Source organism: Acipenser ruthenus, chromosome 40 (assembly GCF_902713425.1).
Source record: "Acipenser ruthenus chromosome 40, fAciRut3.2 maternal haplotype, whole genome shotgun sequence".
NCBI lineage: Eukaryota > Metazoa > Chordata > Actinopteri > Acipenseriformes > Acipenseridae > Acipenser > Acipenser ruthenus.
The window spans coordinates 3,163,027-3,184,337 of NC_081228.1; the positions used below are offsets into that span (position 1 = coordinate 3,163,027).

At 40.6% G+C, this 21,311-nt stretch overlaps 2 protein-coding genes across 8 annotated transcripts; one reads left to right on the forward strand and one right to left on the reverse strand.

The window, feature by feature from the left end:
• Positions 1 to 1,096: 1,096 nt before the first annotated feature.
• LOC131696549 (cell adhesion molecule 3-like) lies at positions 1,097 to 8,715 on the forward strand. Of its 4 annotated transcripts, none has more exons than XM_059010088.1 (10): positions 1,097 to 1,770; positions 2,973 to 3,272; positions 3,478 to 3,765; positions 4,150 to 4,449; positions 4,928 to 5,041; positions 5,895 to 5,910; positions 6,564 to 6,607; positions 7,689 to 7,742; positions 7,893 to 7,975; positions 8,402 to 8,715. In XM_059010088.1, the coding sequence occupies exons 1-10, from the start codon at positions 1,695 to 1,697 to the stop codon at positions 8,480 to 8,482; spliced, it is 1,356 nt and encodes a 451-aa protein (XP_058866071.1). In that variant the 5' UTR covers positions 1,097 to 1,694; the 3' UTR covers positions 8,483 to 8,715. The 4 variants fall into 4 exon arrangements, with proteins under 4 accessions (XP_058866071.1, XP_058866072.1, XP_058866070.1 ...); XM_059010089.1 differs by having other exon boundaries at positions 4,997 to 5,041; positions 8,399 to 8,715; XM_059010087.1 differs by having other exon boundaries at positions 1,099 to 1,770; positions 7,896 to 7,975; positions 8,399 to 8,715.
• Positions 8,716 to 8,901: 186 nt separating this feature from the next.
• On the reverse strand, positions 8,902 to 20,127 carry LOC117962912 (high affinity cGMP-specific 3',5'-cyclic phosphodiesterase 9A-like). Of its 4 annotated transcripts, none has more exons than XM_059010275.1 (20): positions 19,948 to 20,127; positions 19,263 to 19,358; positions 17,051 to 17,121; positions 16,869 to 16,946; positions 16,704 to 16,747; positions 16,508 to 16,562; positions 16,196 to 16,266; positions 15,709 to 15,793; positions 15,148 to 15,229; positions 14,949 to 15,023; positions 14,400 to 14,486; positions 14,178 to 14,282; positions 13,795 to 13,877; positions 13,213 to 13,369; positions 12,774 to 12,887; positions 12,527 to 12,631; positions 12,295 to 12,423; positions 11,891 to 11,987; positions 11,249 to 11,327; positions 8,902 to 10,561 (listed from the first exon to the last, which is right to left on the reverse strand). In XM_059010275.1, the coding sequence occupies exons 2-19, from the start codon at positions 19,329 to 19,331 to the stop codon at positions 11,275 to 11,277; spliced, it is 1,560 nt and encodes a 519-aa protein (XP_058866258.1). In that variant the 5' UTR covers positions 19,332 to 19,358; positions 19,948 to 20,127; the 3' UTR covers positions 8,902 to 10,561; positions 11,249 to 11,274. The 4 variants fall into 4 exon arrangements, with proteins under 4 accessions (XP_058866258.1, XP_058866260.1, XP_058866259.1 ...); XM_059010277.1 differs by having other exon boundaries at positions 11,249 to 11,319; positions 11,892 to 11,987; positions 19,263 to 19,508; XM_059010276.1 differs by having other exon boundaries at positions 11,249 to 11,325; positions 11,892 to 11,987; positions 19,263 to 19,508.
• Positions 20,128 to 21,311: the final 1,184 nt, after the last annotated feature.

Sequence of the window (21,311 nt, forward strand, 5' to 3'; positions counted from 1 at the left end):
ACTTGTGTATTTATTGTAGTGCTGCACACTACACCCCAAGATACTACATATTCTACAGTAAATACTGTAGTTTTCTATGGTAGTCTATAGATTATTTTTTAATATAGATAGTTAGCCTTAATACAGTCACAATACTTATACAGGAAATCATGTTATCCTAAGTGCACTTATTGGCCAACATCTTTTTGAAAGTAATCAGCTTCTGCTGATAAGCTTTGATAAAGTACCTTTCACTGCTTTAAAAGAAGCCTTCACGAAGGTCATATTACTAAGCGCGTGTTTTCTGAAATGTCTGGTAAGTCTTCTTTCACCATTTTAAATAGGACGGTATAGCCTGGCCCAAACCTGAATGTTATCCTCTCTTTAAAAAGCGTTACTTTTCAGTCTAAAGGGAATTGTATTTTCTGTGACAATTATTAAAGATACACTAGTAAACAAAGTCAAAGAGAAGTTGGAGGCTCGATTTACAGAGAGCTGAGTTTGATGGTCTCACAGTTGACAATTTGATGACACAAATAGCAGTCCGCTTGAGAGAGACCCAGGACTCAATGGAAGGGGATGTTTAGGTCAGTGTCCATGACATATACTTATATATTTTTAAGGAAGAGCTGCACCTTTATTGCAAAATATAATGATACTACTTTCTAAAGTTACACCTTATTTTTTTATATTGTTTCTTCATTTAAATGAGGAATTACATTTAATACAACGTCACGTGTAAAGGTACCATATGAAGCAGTGCAAAGAAGCTGCCAATCAATGTGCGACTTGTAATGTGATGTAATGGGGTTAGCAACACAGCGTGGCTTGAAATAAACAGACCAGCTGGGTCAACAGCGCCACTGTGTGGGAAGTACTGATAGTGCACCAGTACGCAGCTTCATACTGTCTACTGTTTGGAGGGTTCTCAAATGTGTCTAAGTGTTAAACTCTTTTGTCTGTGAAGTTGGACTATGAACAGAGCCAGTGGAAAAGTAAACAGCTCTTCTTCCTGTTAGTCAAACATTTGATTATTTACATATGACTTTTTATAAGAATTTATTTTGGCTGCTTTAGCAAACATGATCTGTATGTCAGAGAGTTCATATTGCTCTAGCCACAGTGCAAGGTACTCTTTGCCTGGTACTACCTTGACCTAATGAATGTGTGGACGTTAAGGGGTTCTGCTGTGGGCTGTCTGTAAGTAACTGTGAAATCAACCCAAACGCAGCTTCTTTAAAAATAACAAAACCACAAAGATCAATCAGACCACGAACACAGGAGTAAAAATAAGTAATGCGTGTTCAAGACAAGACACACGTACCTGAGGTATTCATTAACTTCCAGTAAATAACGTCACAGTCTGAAAGAGAGGCTAGCATCTGGTATGGCTCGTGGTTGAACATCATCTTAAACAGGAGCAGTTTTAAGCAGGCTTCTTTTAGACTTTCCAGGAAGACAAAAAAAAATCAACCTAGGTGCATTTAAATTTAGTGTGCAAACTTATCCTTTTGGTATTGCACACTGAAGAGGTGCTTTTCACCCTGTAAACCTGTTAGTCTTCCCTTGTTAAAACCATACAGCAAAGCTCCTTGGTGTGTGTGGGTGTGCTGGGTTTTACTCACAGTTTTGCAGGAGTACCTTGACTTCTGGGCTTCGGAGGTTCGGCTGGGTTGATGGGATGTGAAAATTGAGGAATCCTTTTAAAAGCAGGCATGTTGAGCAAACAGGTTCTCCTTTTTGCTCTAGTGGTGGGGCTCAGGGCTCAAGAAACTCAACCTTCTGAGAGAGGTACAAGTATTTATTTACTTATAGCATTCATTCAACACACTCATGCTAGACCCTTAACTGCAGCATTAGGGTATCGCAAACAGGCTTTATCATAAGATAATAATCGGACTGGTGTAAGTAAGTGAGAATCACAGAATACATCATATATGAAAACTGGTAAAAAAAAATAAATCAGTCACAAGTTAGTAGTTTGTGCATTCTTAATAGAGAAATAGGACTGTCAGACTATCTTAATTAAAAAAAAATACGATTCTCTTCATGCGTTGTTAACCTTCATTGATGACCTTACACTGTCATGCTATTTATATAATAGATTATAAACACATTTGAGACTGTATTAGACTGTATTTGAGTTGTTTTAGACTGTACTTCAGACACACAAAAAAGTGTTACAAAATAAATATTACACTGTAAAAATACTATAGTGTGTTTATAACCTGTTGCATAAGACTTTGGTTTAACTTGTAAATGCTTGATTTACAGTGTGTACTATGATTCAGTGATATTATTAAGAACCCATCACTATTCGGATTCTTCAACAGAAAAATAATTAACTCTGCATTGCAATTACTTATATGCAGATGCACACGGCAATCTGTTCTTCATTTTCTGGTGTTTCTGTGTTTGATACTTTCTGCTAAGCTATTTGTCTACTTAATGTACTTCTTAATTGAAATACTGTACTCACTGAAAGAACTGAAAAGCCATGATCGTGTTCTACAAAACATACTGCAAAAGAAATCATGGGGCACTGGCACAAATATTCTTCCTTGAAAATAACATTTTGTGTGTTTGCAAACGTATACATTTTGAGTTTGGGTCTCATTATTATTATTATTTATTTCTTAGCCCTTATCCAGGGTGACTTACAATTGTTACAAGATATCACATTATTTTTACATACAATTATCCATTTATACAGTTGGGTTTTTACTGGAGCAATCTAGGTAAAGTACCTTTCTCAAGGGTACAGCAGCAGTGTCACCCACCAGGGATTGAACCCACAACCCTCCGATCAAGAGTCCAGAGCCCTGACCGCTACTCCACACTGCTGCCCTTACGTATGTAAACCCTGGTTTCAGGGTTAAGCTCTGGCATGGCTTAGAAAATCAGAAAAGGACACCAGCTGTTCTACCGACCAGATGGTCTTTGTTAGGATTCTATTTGACATGGATTTCCTTTCTTCTTTGTAATATTGATAGGGATTAGAAATCTCTACCAGCCCCCCTTGATCAGTGCACTGGTGGGAGAGACAAGAACAGTAAACTGCACCTTTGAGCACACGGAGAGTGAGGGGGCTTCCAGCAAATGGGAAAGAATGACTTCAAACCAAACAGTTGACACGGTTTCTTTAACCTGCAATGCACTGATGACGGCGTGCACTGTAACAATGGAAATCAAGAACCTCACACTCCAGCATGCTGACACCTACGTCTGTGCAGTAAAGCTACTGAATACTTCTGCAGAGAAGACAGGCAATGGGACAAGAATAATTGTTTATGGTAGTTCTTATATATATATATATATATATATATATATATATATATATATATATATATATATATATATATATATATATATATATATACGTATTCATACATCAGCTTTTGTTCCTGTGCAAAGTAATCAAACAGCTAAGAATGTGAATTCATAGTCGTTGATGTCAACATGTGATTTATCAATGCTCCGTGCTGTTTCCTGTCTTAGAAAAAGAGATCTCTGTCGAGGAGGTGGTGGTTGCGGGCAAGGAGGTGGAGCTGAACTGCTCTGCCACTGGGTTTTACCCGGAGGAGATCTCATTCAACTGGACAAGGGGAGCACTCCACAGTGTCGTGCAGAACAACACAGACAACCACGCCGACGGGACCTTCAGCGCCTACAGCCGGCTTAGATTCACCCCTGACTCCAAGGACAACGGGGTTACTGTGGGGTGTCACATCAACCACAGCTCACTCACAGAGACCCTCACGCGACTGACTACGCTGAATGTGACATGTATTAGATATATTTGTGTTGCCTTTTCTCTGATTTCTGTTCTTCATGTTTTTTGTATCTGCCATGTATTAGATATATTTCAAAGGACTAATTACAAAGCCTCTCGTGTCAATTTTCCAGCCATACTTAGCTTGCACATTGTGTATCCCACTGCTGCCACCAGTGTCAAGATATTTAAGCAGTTTTATGTGCAGCTTTAATCAACTGCTGAGTAGGACAAGGTCCATACCATCACAAGGCTTACACTAGTGGCTGTTAGGAATAACACATTAGGGCACACCGTGGTGTAAGAAACTAAGATCAGACCAAATGTTTTAGCTCCTTATAACTTAACCTCCAACAAATGCTTTCTCTGAAGTCTTGATTTGCTCTTCACTGACACAGATAGCCCCAGATCCTTCAACGTGACTTACAGCATCGATTCACAGCCTCCACGGCCTGTAGAGCAAGGAGGAATCAATGCCCCTGAGATGTCAACCCTGAGGTTGCGCTGTGCAGTCGAGAGCAATCCACAGTCATCTGTTTCCTGGCTGATAGAGAGCATTTCCACAGGAGATTTCAAATCAACCAACGGTTCAGATCTGCTGATAGATGGAGTGAAGGATGAGGGGACATACTGGTGCATGGCAAATAACAGCAACGGAGCAAGGAACAGCAGTGTGGCAGTACGGGTTAAACACAAAGGTAAGAATGTAATAAAGCACTGCACAGCTAGCTGTGTTATACCTTTATTACTGTAGGGTTGTACCTGGATGATGAAAGATCCTGGTTTTCATGGTTCATAATAACATCAGTTTGATTCTGCATCAAAGCCTTTGAGACCCAGCAGCCAGTACATGCTATAGAATGTACATCAATGAGAAATATTGACTGCTGGTTCACAATAATTAAAACATCTAATGTAGCCATTCAATTCTGTGAGTAGGGATTATCAGATTCATAGCAGCTTTACATAACTGTACTGTAACCCTTTCATGCATGACTATCTCATATGGGGATGGATAGAGAAAGCTCTCTTCTGATCTTTATATGGGGACATATGGAAGACGCAGATGCATGATAGACTCATATGAGGCTAGGAGATATGGAAGCAAACATTTTTTAATGAAAAATATATTATTATTTTTTTAGCTAACTAAATTAAATGCATGGTTTGTTTTAGTTGCAGTGCCTTCACTTCCTTTCATTTTCATCGTGGTTCTGACTTCCTTTACTGTCTTGGTGATTATAGTGGCCATAATAAACAGTAAATCCCAGGATAAAAGGAACCCAAAAGGTAAGAAGGCCAGCTTTTCCACAAACATTGTGTCTCTAATGACTGGGTAATTACATAGTAGTTACTTAGTAAATGCATGTGTATGTACTTTGCATGATACAACCCTAACTCTAACCCTAACCCTAACTCTAACTCTTTTCTGACACAATTGTGTACTTACATATCGTGCAAAAAGATTTACACATTAAGAGCATTAGAACTATGCATAATTACATTGTAAGTACACATGTATTTATAAGGAACGACTGTAATTAGAGATACTTTTTGTAAAGTGTTACTGCTTTTCCTAATAAAAGACATTGGGTCAAGCTTTTTAAATGGTAGTTCATATTGTATTTTAGCTGTACTATTGCACTTACTGTAAACTACACTGTGTTTAAATATTAATTTTGCATTGCGACCCTGTACTGCCCTGTGACCACCTGTAAGTCGTCTTGGATAAAGGGGGTCTGCCAAATAAATAAATACAAATAAATATAAATAAAAAGTTTGCAGAAAAATAAGAATGCATTTAAAGGATATACCAGTAAATCCCAAAATGTGTCTAACTTGCATTTACTATTCAAAACTATTTACTGCAAATCTTCATTAGCACATATAAGACAAATAATAAACCATTTTAGACTGAGCACAAGTCCCTCGGTGAAATGTGTGAGTTGTTTATTTCTGGGTCGGAGACTTTATTGGGTGTGTTTCTACTCTCTGAATAAAATGACAAATTGCGGTAAGTGGTCTTGAGAATGTAACGGTCCACAGTATCTATAGTAATAATTAAAGGTGAAAATCTTGACAGATTTGTTGTATTTAATGCGTTTGTTGTGAACCTTGTTTTCTGATTATTTTCTCTTTAAAGGACACCGTGTAAACAGGTAAGTGTCCTCTATTATTCTTGCTTTTTGATTTGCCCATTTCATTAGTGTATTAAAAACACAGCCTGGTTTTAAGAGCCTTCTTCATAATTCACGGCATGCAAGTTTAGACATGCACACTCACGCATTGACTTCCTCAATCGTTTCAGCATTATTGAAGAGGAATTCCACTTTAGTAGGGACCTCAAGAGATCATATGCCCTGCCTATTGCTCTTACATTCTGCATGCTATGGAAAAGCTGTCGTGTAGATTTCTTCAGCTTTTGGACCAATGCATACTTGGTCTGGCGTGTTTCTGATACACCAAGAAGGCTGACGGCCTGATTCGCCATGCACTCTCTGCTTTCACAATATCATTGTAAATGAATCTAAGGATGACCAGTCTTTCTTGATACTGTGCATTGGTGCTTGTGAGACGTCTTGAAATATTCACCATTGTGGAAATGTTCTTATACACGTGTACCCCGTTCTCACTATGCTTTCCAATACTTATCTGTGAGCGGCTAAGCTCTGTTGTCTTTTATTTCCTCTGTGTGTTTATTAGTATGGTATTCAGCACTTTACTATGCTTTTACCATGGTATAATGCAAGGTGGATCTCAGTATAAGCTGCCATGAGCTCATTCACAGAAATCATTGTGTTTGTTTGTGCAGCACTGAAACTAACCATGCAGGACTGGAAACGTCAATTCAACCAGGTACGTAGTGACAATGTTTTCCACTGTATGGTGTAAGGCATGAAAAGGATGCTGCATTACACGTTCTGTAATTACATCGGTGTCATATTTACCTTGTTCTCTTAAACTGCACTTCTTTTCATACTGCACGCCTCTTAAACTATATATTTAACTTCATTTTCAAAAAAATTCCAGGGCCATTGTTTTTAATACAGTAGGAAAATATATATGCATAATGTATGTTTTGGTAATCGATGTGAAGGTAAAATGGTATATTCCTTTAGTGAATTTGTATTTCCTCTCGCTAAGCAATGTCGCGATAAAAACACCTTTACAACTGCATTTGTCTAGCTGTATATAACTTGAATCATCTTTTTAAAAAAGCTTAATTTGGTATAATTTAGGGTTGGATAAAAGGGGCTAGCATTTCATAAAACGGGGCTACTTTCCAAAATGGTCTACACCTGTTTTTGCATGTGGAACAAAAGCCTTGTTAACAAAACTAATGTGAACAACGTTTCAGCCTCTAATGTAATCGCTGAGTTACATAAATAAATATATATATCTACCAAAACGAACAGTGTAGAAACCACATGCATGTGCTATATCTGTCAGAACAGAACATGCTTCGCTTGCTTTAACTGGAGCTATTTAAATAATGCTCTTTTCTGCATTGAAAAGCTTTTATTAGGAATAGGACCCTATAGGCCGTGTTTTCAAGACGTTTACTCTGGTCTTTAATTAACTCCTTATGTTTTAAAGATGAAATTGCAACATTCGGTTTCTAATAAATCAACAGCCGCATCAAGATAGAAATTACTCAAAGCTGTCAAGTCAATCCAAGTTATCTGGACTGATCCATGTATGATTTACTTACTCATAGATCACAATTATCTGGACAGATCCAAGTAACTCTTCTGTACCCTGTTTGGTTTCCTATCTATGCTGTACCTGTACTGTACTGTTTAGGCTTCTGATTTCACTGTATAAACCCTACATTGTTCTCACCTACTGGTTTGACTGGTATATTCATGTTTCATATATGACCTATATGTGTTAAGTAACTAATGCAGTTGCTTATCATTGCACTTTTACATTTCAGAAGTGCGGTACGGGTTAATATACAAAAGGCGGGAAATGAAGGATCCCAGAAAGGGTAATTTTAAATTCTGCTTCATTGCATTTCAAATAAAATGAGCTGTGTTCACAAAGCATACAGCATCAGTGTGCAAAGGAATGTGCCACACTGCCTGTTTTAATACTAGCCTTTTAAAAAGCACGCCGGTGTCTGTGCCTCCTCCCACAGCAGAGAAGCAGGAGGTGGTCTATTCTGAAGTAAGATTTGTAATGGGCACGCCCCAGCCAAAAGCCCGCTGCCAACTGCCTACGGTAAGCAACGATAATAATATCGAACAAACAGAGGCACCAATGAGTGATGTGTTGACTGGCCCACACATGCAGCTAACCATGGCTCCATTGTTTCATGGCTGCTCATCGTATAACAATGACTGGTTGTGTAAGAGACGAATGCGTCCAAATCAATTGTCATGCAACTATAACTAGAGGGTGCATCAAGTGTACTCAGAGACAACAGCCTGTCGAGCTTGTATAAGAATCTTGACTCACTTTGAGGACTGTTATCTCGTCGTACACGCAATGCAACCTACAGTTATCATTTGTATCCAGGCATTAACTTAAACAACCATCAAACAGCATTGTCATAAAATACAAGAGCGGTAGACGAGCCTTTTGATTCATACGTTTTGCAATGCCTGTGCTGTTCTTTACTGTTTCCTGGTCTGATGTTCCTAGAAGGATCTGGGCTCGGAAGACTCAAGCCAGACGAATACTGTGTGCGCTCTGGTCAATCTCTCCAATGGACCTGACAGAGAGTGAAGAAACACTGCATTGACCTTCCCAGGTGCTGTGCAGACGGCAGCTCACAGATGCAACGTTGTCTTTGCTTGTTTGTCTGAAAGCGAATGAATGTTTGCAACTGGTTATGCCGGTACAAGAGTTCTGCTGTTTGAAGAGCAGGATCGATTGAGGGTTGTCCGCGTTTCAAAATGAATTCCATTGTTGTATACCTATGCTGTGTGAATATGGCTTTATGTGTGCGTTTCAATTTGTATTTCAGCTCCGCATTGTAAATGACCTCCCTTTCAAGTTAACAAAATAAAAACGCATTACTTAAAAGGCTTAAAAAACGCCTGTGATTATTTCTATAGTGAGTTGTTAATGAAACTTTTATTGATGTTTCAGTCACTGTTTTCTGGTGACACTGTTATTTTTAGTTTCTGCACTCCCACAAAAACTCCTTAAATGATATCAAGATATTTATCGTTTTATTGATTTATACAGCTCTAGTATATAAGAGAAAAAAATGATACATCATTAAAGAAATTCCTAACAGCATTGTTCTATTTCGATGTGGGATACAAGTATAATATACAGTCTATGTCACTTTTAAAAATGCAATATCAAACTTTTTTTTTCTCAAACATGTGCACAAAAATAGTGAAATAATCCTGATACAACTAAAAATATGCTTAAAGTACAACATTATAAACACGCTAGGTGTGCTAGACTACAGGTTGAAAGCGATTGCCTAAAGCAAAAATTGGCTAAGGCCTGGATCAAATCACAAGTATGGCGCTGCCATGACCATTATTCAGCATAACTATGGCAGTGCCATAAACTTTGAACCAACTGAGGCCTAAGTCAGGTTTTTGGTCTCAATAAATGATTGTTGTGCCTTCAGAGGTGCTTGTAAAGTTATCAAACCTGTTTGAAATGAAAGGGCGAGCTGATGAAGTGAAAACTGACTGAAGAAAGCTTTTTACTTTTATATTTCTTGCTTTAGGCCATCGATAGGCACAAAATTTCTGTAAAATAAAATAATAAGTTCAAGGGAGTATGTCTAACTACTCAGCAGTGACCTGACTGGGAATGGTGTTCCATGAAACAACACTGAGTCATGGATGAGCTGCCACTGATCTCTAGTGGACATGCATTTTCAGTATCTTTGGTGACCACGGGTTAATTCAGATTTCATCGTACATAAATACATTCAAAGCTGATGTGTCCTAAGTATTGATACAGAAAGTGAAACAAAACAGTTCTGAGTTCTACAATGACTCCTTCACCTATATGCAGCAATTGCTTTACAGTTACCCAGGAATTCCCTATATATACATACATACATACATATATACAGCTATGGCCAAAAGCTTTGCATCCCCTAGGATTTTAGAATTAAGACATAATTAAAAAAAGATATATCTATGAACATAATTTAGATCTTTTATTTAACATCATGTAATCAAAGAAACTACAAAATGATATGGCAAAAGTCTACCGGAAACCATAATAGTTGTACAGTATTTCATGTTAGATTTTGAAATGTTTCATTTTTTGTCAGTTTTTCTTTAAGTATATGGAAAACTACAAAGTAGTATGTAATGCAGTAGGCCATTATTCAGCTGGTTTCATTTGACTTTATGAAGCAAAATTTGATAATTCTATAGGGTGATGCAAAACTTTTGGCCATATATATATACCTGACGATTTAAACAGAAAGGAATAGTAGATCATTGATTATGTAGTAAATGATATCACAAACACATTAACAGATTTAAATAAATATAAGTTAGTATTGTTGCCATGGCATCAAAGCCTACAAGTACCTCCAGTTTGTTTTCAAACACGCTCTCCCTTGACAAAGGCATGTTAAACACACCGAAACGGTGGGAAGTTGGCTCTTTCAGGGTTTCTTTATTGTGTAACTAATGCTACCTAGAATGAAGCATTACCAATAACTAATTCCAAAATCCTTTTGTAAAAACAAATCCGCTGGGCTGTGAAACTCTCCGACCACTGCTGTGAGAGGCTCGTGAAGGAAGACTCAATCCCACAGCGCAAGCCTCAGTTGGAAGGTCTGTTGAGATTCCCAAATCGAACGTGCAACCACAATCCCTGCAACGAAGCACACAGTGACAAGAAAGAATAATGATACTGGAACGAGATTTCTGTGTGAGGTTTCAAACAAGTCTCAAAGCAAGTATGACTAGGAAACAGCTTCTTAACAACTTAGAGGACGTGGCTTATTTTAGCAGGGTCAAGTTTACTAGCAGATATCACTATCTTTGCTCGCAGTCAGCTAGAGAATTTTATGTTTTATATTTATTTACTCTTTACTATGCTGGGTGCAGCCAAGATAAAAAAAGAGGACAATTCTGGGATTTCAATTTGTCGTGGCTGAATTGCAATCGTCTGTGCCCTAATTACCAAGCTCTTGCGGCTGCACAAAGTCTCACCACTTTCTGGCTTCCATGCCAAAGAAAACCCAAGCCAAAGCAACAGCTGGGCTTGGATGCTTTTGGCTGCAATTGATGACGAAGCTGCGGTCGGCTTGGTAAAGTTATTCTGAAAATAACTTCTGTACTGTATGTGAAAGCACTGTAGGAAACGTCTGACTGCTGCTTTACAGTGATGACAATTTAGTGCTGTTGCAAAAGCTGAGTAGATCGTGTCTTTTGTGGCTAACACTTCCCTAAAGCAGAAATTCAGAAAGCCAGGGGGAAAAGGTGTAAATGGTGCCCTCCAGAAAGAGGCATGAGAGAATTAGAGATTAGCACTACAGTTCACTACTAATTTACTTACAGAATACCACGCTGGCGCGGGCTTTCCTACTTCTTCTTTCCTCCTAGTGACATATTTTCAGTTTTTTTCTTCTGTGCCTCATATAGAACAAAAGACACACCTTAATGTTAGCATATACTGTAGTCACGAAGATTCACAGCACCCAGCTGAATCAGTCATGAGATTCAGCAGGCCTATTAGGATCAACTTTTTATTTATTTTATTATTAAATTAAACATGTAGAAGAGAATCATCAGCTGTTACTAAATAATAATAATAATAATAATAATAATAATAATAATAATAATACATGTTTATTTATTTATTTATTTATTTATTTATTTATTTAGTAGTTAGTTAGTTATGTTACCATTTGGGTAAATATACCCCAAAGGATATCTGGTATATAATTCCAACTACTGTGCAGAATATAGTAAGAGAAAACTTAACATAAAAAAGAATAGTTTAACCATTTTCACTGCTCAGTATGAATCACAGGTTGCCAGATTATACTTATTTATTGACTTGTTTTGCTTTCTGTTTGTTGATTAATCTGTTTAACGTTCTGGGACACAGTAAAGCTGACTCCTGGCAGTCCTGGAGGGAGCAGGGTGGAAGAGAGGGGGGGGGGGGGGGGCAGGGTGGGAGAGGGAGGGGGGGCTACCTCGGTCATGGCATCGTCGATTTGCTTCAGCTCCTCGTAGTGATCACGGGAGTCTCGCAGCGGTTGCACCATGATCTCCTCGATCTGAGGGAACAGCTGAGAGGGACACCAGGAGAGACGTTCACACTGAGGCACATGCAACAGCAACACTCAATGACACAAACACAGGCACCCCTGTTGTATCTGTTAGCTTCCAGCACACTGCGGAGTCTGCTTAAACGATCTAAACAGATTACTACCACCACCCTAACAGTAACTACATTATTATTATTAACACATTCATATGTGGATCCTGCTTGTGAATATCCTGCTGGAGATTGTGCTTGTGGCACTGATCGATAACGACGGAAATGCAAAAGCTAGCCAAAAAAAAAGGATTCCCTAAAATCCCTGCGGCACGCACCTTCATGACCGTTTCAAACATGGGGATCAGGACGAATTTGATGAAGCCGATCTGAGCCGTGGGCTTGGTGACTTTGTCCCGGTCCATGAAGGGAGCTACTGGGAGCCCTTCTGACTTCTCCCGGTCACTCTGCATGAAGGGACGAAACAGATCAGAACGACGCATTGCAGCTCACTTTGCAGTGCCCACTTTGAGCTCTCCCCTGTCCGGTATCCCAGCCAGCCTGCTGTACCTGCATGAAATACTCCTCCAGCAGGCAGTCCACCCAGGGCTCTGCCACCTCTGTGGGTCGGACCTCATTGGAGATGTCACAGCACTTAATCAGCACCATCTTCAACTAAAGAGACAAGCAGAGCATTGACTTTCATTTAGCATACAACACAAAAATGCAACCGCACTGCCAAAAGAAACGTCTGCAGCATTAAACTTCACAGGGCCTCTTTGTTATTAGTGTCGTTTCCTGTTTCTGTGCTACTCACACAGGTCACATGCTCCTCGTTTGTAAAATCAAAGTTGTCCACTTTCTGTTTGAAAGAGTCTAGTATCTCTCCGTGACGGGCCATGTCAGTGGCTAGGACCAGGGTGATGATGGCCTGTGAAGAACAGCAAATAGACAGTGAAATAAGCCTGCAGCAGCTTGTTTTATTTAGGCAACCTTGAAAGGTTTTAGAAAGGTAAAAATACAATCCAATAGTTAAAAAATAATGCAAGACAGAGTTTAACAGTTGCACAAAAATGGCAGCATCATTTAGACAAGCAGTTCAAGAGCTCTTAACTTTGCCTCACCTGCAGGTAACCTGCCCCTGCCCCGCCCGTGCCCCACCCATGTCCTGCCCCATACCCCACCAAGCCCCGCCCATGCCTGCCCCTGCCCCTACCCAAGACCTGCCTAAGCCCCACCCATGCCCCGCCCCTCACCTGTCTGATCTGCTTGAAGACCTCGGGGTCCACGTTGCCAAAGATGTTGCACTCTGGCTGGGTGAGGATTTGGAAGGCCACAGCGCAGTGGTGGTTCTCCAGTGGAGAGATGTCATTGTAACGGACAGCCAGCTCCGTGCGCGCATTGATCTGATACCTGGGGCAAAGAGACACAAACGCTTTCAAAATCATCATCATCATCATCATCATCATCATCATCATCATCATCATCATCGTCATCATATTGCATTTTCCTTTTATGTAACCGGGATGGAAATAAGACTCCCATTGCATAGCAGTTTCACCCATGCCAGGTTTTACTATGAGCTTGATCAGTCACATATGAAACAGTAAAAATAGGAATGGATCAAACTGCTATTCAACAGGAGTCTTATTCCCATCGCTGTACTGCATCCAAGATTGAAATAAAAAGACGGGCCACTGCAGAGCATTCAGACGCTGTAGAGCTTCAAATAGAGCGCTCCCTCTTCAAGACGTAGTTGCATGGCGAGAATGTTCCCTGGAGCTTGTGTGATCTCCCCCTCTGTTCAACGGCAGGGCTGCTGCTGCTGCTGCACTCACGTGTTATTGTAGCCGGGGTGATCCAGGTCATGGCACACTGCTGCAGTCATGAGAATCCCCATGTCCGTCTGGGTCAGCTTCTCCTAGAGACAATAAACAAGAAGCATTTACGACATACAGGGCAGCATACACCCTGCTGGGGGATGACAGCATGTCATCAGAGAGCACGCTCGCTTCTTTCGTGATTCTAGTAGAACTTGTGTGCTGCGGATAAAACTGGCTTGCAGAAGTAGAGTGAAGCGAATTGCTATACACACTTAGTTGTCTCACCAAATCATATATACGATGCTATACTGTCCTGCCCTTTACATGTTATTTGCTTGAGAGCATATATGACTGGGTGTTAGGGGCTGTGTGTCGCAGTCCATGTGATAACGCGTTACCTGCAGGTTGCACAGGTGAATCATGCCGTACATCATCTGGCTGACGCAGAAGCAGTGACGGAAGTTGTGGAAGGGGTTGCTGCGGTAGTTCTCCTGAATGCTCAGCTGGGGGCGCAAGAGAGCGGGAGAGGTTAATCAGCACATTGCCCATGTATGTTGGTCTGCCGGCACAGCAAATGTGTGGGTTTAGGAAGCCCCAGTGTTGTCATGTGATGTCCTTACCAGCCAGCGTTTTAGTGTGATTGGGTTCATGTTGAACTCCTTTACCAGGCCCAGATCATGATACATATACTCCAGACAGCTCAGCATCTGCACAGAGATCAATACAGAACACATCACTGGTGCACAGCTGCACGCAATCACATCCTGTATCTATTACTCTCGCTGAATGTGGAAAAAATAACAGTGCTTGATTCATGCAAAATTTCAAATTTCAAACGTATTTTCGTAACCAGGATAGAACCCTTGAGATATACATCTCATTTCCAAGGGGATCCTGGCAGAAAACATAGTCAATCCACTAGTCTCCCCCTTCCAACACTGTTACAATGTCTGACAATATTACAGAGCATGCTGCAAAACCATTGCTGGTTCTAATTGCAGCATTTGAGTTCATTTGAAAGACGCATCATACAAAAGAGGCATTATTATCGGTCATCAGACGGCTCAGTAGTACAAAAGCAATGCCGTCTGTAGACTGAGTGGGCTAACCAGAACGCATGCCAGTTCAAAGTGGGGTACATGCCAGCAGAATATCTGTGCTTCTCCCACCTCATTGTGTTCCCAGTGCCACACATCAAAGGTAGGCTTCTTCAGAGCCTCGATGGTCTCCTGGGACAGAGTGTACTGTGAACACAGAAACAACACCCTGATGTCACGAGCACAGCATTGTCTGGACAGCTGCTTTTTAGAAACGTAATGGTACAGTATAGCGTGCAGCTTTTTCTTTGTCGTCGGTTGCTTGAATTACCTTGGGATAGCTGGGGACATCCCTCCGGGGTGTCATCTTCTTGCCATCATCAGGGAAGTTATACTTACAAGGGCAGTTCACTCTAAACCACAGACAAGAGAGGGAGTTCAAACTGCTGCTATTGCATTCTACCATTGATTTGATGTATATATCACCTTTCATACCAGTACCTCAGAGCACTTTACAAAGTATGAAATACCAAGAAGTAGCTTTGTTGGTTCCAGTATCAAACTCTTTCACATGCAAACAGGTTTTCCATGCTCCTGTTCTGCTGATCTGTTTGGGGGTGTGATTAGGGGGCAGGGGGAGATGTGTTATCTTCTGGGATGGGATTGGGGGACAGGGGGAGGGGTCTCACTTGATGGAGGTGGTATTGGGGGACAGGGGGCGGGGTCTCACTTGATGGGGTGGGATTAGGGGACAGGGGGCGGGGTCTCACTTGATGGAGGTGGGATTAGGGGACAGGGGGCGGGGTCTCACTTGATGGAGGTGGGATTGGGAGACAGGAGGAGGAGTCATTTGATGGGGGTGGGATTAGCGTGCAGGGGAGAGGGGTCTCACCTGCTGCCTCTGGAAGTCATTTCATCCCTGAGCTTCTTCAAGTCGTTCTTACACTTCTCAATCTCCACCACCTTCAGACCCTCCACTGAAAGTCAGACACGCAGCTCACATTTCAACTGGCTAACACTTTACAGCAACAGCCAATGGCACCCCTTATTCTGTTGGGTTTTTTATAAGCAATGGAGGGGCGAGGATGAATAGTGTGATCCTGCAAGTTTGCAACTCTTGAGTTTGCCGGGAATTTATAGTACCACGTGGCACTGTTTTTTTTTAAAAAGCTAAATGTCTACACCTGCTGGCCTTCTACTGTAACTGCAGTTGTCAATTCTGCAAGCCTGTAATTTCAACATCCATCCACGTTATTGATTCTGATTTTAACTCCACAGCTGACATTTCAAATGTACATGTATGCAGTTATTGTTTGGTATCCGCTGCCTTCTTTTTGGCTGTTTTAGTGCAGTGGTGTGTGTTTTTTTTGTGTACTTACACTCCACTCTCTTCTCTAGCATGGCCAGTCTGTTCGTCACCTCTGTCTTCAGCTCGTTGATCCTAAAGGCTCTGCAAAATAAGTTAGATTGAATTGACAAGCATTTACACTGCTATTGGCCATGACCTTAGCACTGAGTGCGCAGGGGGAAGATGGCTGTATACCGAATGCGTGCTCCTGTGTAAATTGTGCTAGCATTTCTGTATTCATTTTATATAATAAACTAAATATAAAGGCAAGGCCTGCCAAACAGTAAACAGTAAATACACTAAGGATCACATCTACATATAAAGAGAGACAGACACGTATTACCTGCTGAACTGCTCAGCCACCTGGGACAGGACGTTCTGAAACATGTCCTCTTTCTCTGCAGAGACAAGCACAGGGATAGTCAGTCAGGTTCCTCCGTTTAGAAAATCAATGCTGAACGGCTGACATTGGCCAGTATAAAGAACTGTATCCAGATCCTAACGTAACAATTCAAGTAAGAGCACGGCTACTCAATTACCTCCCAGCTGACCAGTCGATAAAGGGATGACTTTGTACAGACTACTGTAAAACAAGAAGAAGAAAAAAAATAAGAATTTAGAATTCATTCAGAAACAAGCTCAGCTGACCATAGCTGGAACGATAGGAATCTAGTTCTTGCTGGTGGGTAGAATGTGCTGCTCACCTGCGGGAATTCGATGGCATTGTAGGGTCAATGGAAATGATGGCTCCTTCTCGGTCCACCAGCATTATTGCCGTGTTTCTAAAAGCAAAATGACCGGTATGATGGTATATTTGCACGTGTTTTATACAGTAGGCTCTGTATGTCATGCTGTATTATATAGAGGCGCTGACCAGGGCACTGACCTGGGGATATTAGAAGATGAACACAGCAGCTCCTTGATGTCACATGGACTGCAGTGTCGGCTGAACATCACCTGAGTAAAACAGACAGCAACGGTTAACCCTTTCAACACTGCAGACACATAGACAGTAAGACATGGGAACCATCTTACTGCTTATATTAGGGTTACTTTCATTAGTGACCTCGTTAGTGTTGAAAATGTGGAATATAGGACAGGGTAAATATTGTACAGACAACCCACCTAGTGGAATAATGGGAAGAAAGAAAGAAAGAAAGAAAGAAAGAAAGAAAGAATGAATGAATGAAAGAAAGAAAGAAAGAAAGAAAGAAAGAAAGAAAGAAAGAAAGAAAGAACGGGTACACACTATTCATTTAGCCGATACTCTTCCAGAGGATCAGACACGCTCTTCCTCCAGGACGTTTAGATAACGCTGTGAAAGCTCAGCGGAGCAGCTGGTAAAGACAAACACACACACTAGTGCTACAGTCCCTTTGTCTCCTTTGTGGTCTACGAAAGGTCACTTACAGCTGCCCTCTTATCAATCAGTTCAACCTGCCTGACCTAGTTTTGTATCTGGGGATAACATTAAAGCACAGAAGCCCACCAGTGTCAGACAGCAATGGAAATGATTACTGTGGTTAGATGTGATTACAATACATGCATAAACACGGTGGTGAGATGCTGAATTCTGATGCTGATGTTTAAATATCTTTTATGATTTATGACCAGCAGTCTGCTCTGAGTATATATTTTTTAAATGTTTTGTGATCAGATTCCATTACAACATTTTTTTTTTTATATATATTTTTTTCCTCCAGTAGTTCATAATCCTTAAGCACAATTGGTGGTTAAAAGTGTTGCATTAGTATTGACTAGGTAAGCAGAATTGATTCCGGACATTGAAAACCTCATCATGCAATGGTTTTGCCAGCAGATTTTAATGAAACGTCTGCAACAGGTTCTGTAGTGAAACACTACCTCTTATAACAACAGATACTAAACCTCCACTGCTCTGTTCTCTGATTCATAAACACAGTACACACAGAAAGTACTGAAGATTTCAAATGATTAATTACCTTATACATGTGATCAACATCATTCGTTACAAAGGAACATGGAATGCACACAGGTAATTAAAACCACAGGAATTAACAGGGGCTGAATTCAAAATGGATTGCTTCAGAACTCAGAGGAAGCGCAGAAGATATTCAAGTGTTGTTCCTGTGGCAGTCAGACGGATTTCATTATGAATTTGCGACCATTATTTTAAAGCGTTCGCATTTCGTTTCTGAAATGTTTTCTTTATACACAGTGCTCTTTTGTAGCAACACGGTCTATAATATGGTCATCACAGGCCTCGCATGCAAAGAAGGCATGAGACTGGTGAAATGACCCGAGCCCTGCAGCACGTCAAAGATATAATGCAATAAAGCTTGACAGCATGCCAGTCAGTATGAGCATCCATTTCCACTGGATATTAGCAGCCTCTATAATTAGCACAATATCAGCTTTGCTCTCATCAGGCATCAAGCTGTGTTCAAGCGCGTGTCTGTGCAGTAGCACACTACAGTGATTGCGTCTTCATGTGTGACAGCACTTCACTGACTCGATCCATGCCCGTTTTAAATAATAAGGGAAACACTGTACGATAGGATCAGGTTTATTAAGCTGTTGCATGACATTTCCCTGACGCAATCACATGCTTGGCCCTCGTGCACAGCAGAACTGTTTCTCTACTGCCTTCAATGTTTTACACGCTGCTCCATAGTGGGGGAATCTACATTTGAATTGTGGTGTTGTTGTAAAACACCTTTAAATAAGTATCAAATAACAAAAACAGGGATAAATATAGTTCATGCTTTTTTAAATGTACAATGAAATTGCAAATAGTCTTGTACCTTTAATAATAATAATAATTATTATTATTATTATTATTATTATTATTATTATTATTATTATTAGTAGTAGTAGTAGTAGTAGTAGTAGTAGTAGTATTTGGTCACTATAAGTATAGTGGGACAGCATGAATACAATGGAAATAGTAACCTGCGATTGCCCACCTAGACTGTAGAGAGTTAGTAGCTCCCCTTGCTTGTTGCTCATACCATTGAACCAATCTTATCATGGTACCAGTAGCAACAGCTATTAACTTCATCAAAAACAGAACAACGAACGCAGTTCCATTGCACTGAATTTCAATATCATTATGATACCTTCTGCACCTTCCCTTCCACGTCCAGATGGATGGTTCGGGGGGCGTAGGCTGAGGAACTGGAGCCCATCTTGCTCGTTCTTCTCCTTTTCTTCAGCTGCAGTGGAAAAGAGGCTGCTGTAGAACAGATAAGGCCTGCTTGAAGCTAGCCTCGGCTCTCTGGCTCGCTGCTCCTCCTCTAGAGTTACACACCCCGTCGTTCTCTTCCACGATTCTCTGGGTCAAACACTCAAACAGGGCTTTACACCTTGTTTATTCACAGAGAGAATGTTTCATCGTCAGATCTCCAACACCTGCAAACTCAAATATCCAAGATCATATACCCATATGCTTCTGCTAATGTGTACTAATGTAAATCGTGTTTGAATTTGTTTCAGAATATAGTTCACAGACCTCTCCGAACCATAAAGATGGTAAACAAGTACATTATAAAAAAGGATATTAAAACACAGTATAAATATTATCCATGATAGGCAATAAATATGTATTGTACCTGTACATCTATTAAAACAAAAACGAATAGTCTGTCCTTCCCCAATCCACCACAAAGAACCATCGCAAGAGCTTCCAAAGTGGAAGCTTTCAGACTGCTGCACTGAAAAACAAACCTAATATTGTCCCCGTTCTGCAGAAGTTACCTACACCTTTTTAAAACAAACCTATTTGTGTTGCCTCTCTCTTCTTACCTGTATGCTTTCTGTTGTTTTTGTCTGTCAAACGAATTTAGGCTCCCAGTATTGTACCAGCGACAAACACCAAGCTAGTGTTAGCTGCCCTTTACTGGAAGTGAAGAAGTAGGCTTCCCCTTTCCTTTCCGTTCCGTCTCTTGCTGTGTCTGTGTTGCTTGTTCCCTCTGTCTGCAGGTGCGGCTGATGCACAGTGACAAGTAAAGGAGCAGTGATGAGAGGGGAGGGGGTGATGGTGGAGGAAGGATGGGGCTAGTTTGGGTTTGATGTTCAATTTCCCTGCTGTTACCAAGGCACCGTTGCCAAGGAGAAGGAAGCGACAGTTTCTTGCTCATTAGAGGCATCTTCATTGTGCTGTGTGGCGGGAGTGTTACAGATGGAATAAGCAGCGATTGCTGTCTTTGAGTGCAGCAGAGTCACTGCCGTGCACAGTTCACCTGGGGGTTTGTGGGGTCCACAGAACCGGCAATAAAATGGGCAATGTCCTCATGCAACAAAAAATATAGAGTGTCATTTTTTGAGTGCCCAACAGGAGGCTAAAGCCAACTTTAAATCAGGTGTAATGAGTGGCCAGCAGGTGGCTAAGACTACGTTTAAATCGCGTGTAATGAGTTTAGTGGCCAGCAGGCGGCTAGACTAAGTTTAAGTGCCTGAAATTTTGTTACCGTTTGGGTTATTTTTTTAGGTAAACAAATATTGTGATTTCACTGTTTCTTTTTTTGCTTTGTTTTAAAGAAGACGTCGATGTAATTTCTCTTACATTCATGAGCACAGCTCTCATTAAAACAAGCAAGCAGCCATTGCTTGCAATTTGGAGTAACCGCATCTCATTGTGGACTTTAACATCACGCTAATGAGATCTTGTATAATTCATGTTTGTTCAGGCTGAAGATAAGCCCTTTTTTTTTTTTACACACACGGCCTATATTTTCAAGCACTCTCTGGTGTAGGACTATAAAAACAGAAACTCTGTTCGATGTAAAAAAAACACATTCTATTTAGGTCAGAGAGATTACTGTCACCTACCATTGAAGCACAAGTGGCTGGGAGATGGGGGATCGCAGATGTTTTTGTCAGAGAAAGTCATTGACAGCCTCTTGAGCTGATGCTTAGCTTTCAGCTGGTCTCTGCTTTAAGCACAGTCGTTAATATTCTAAAACTCCCCACAATATAGCAGCTAGAAGCGCAATATGGGAATGCTTTTGTTATTGGGCAGGTTAGGTCTTTAAATATTTCCTCAATTTCATCATGAAAAAAAAAAATCACCCTTTTCGTGTATTCATTTGACAGCATAAGTTTATACAGAACACTGGCTAAAAAGTTAGAGAATAGGCTTAATATCCCACTATGTGTAGGTCTTTTCT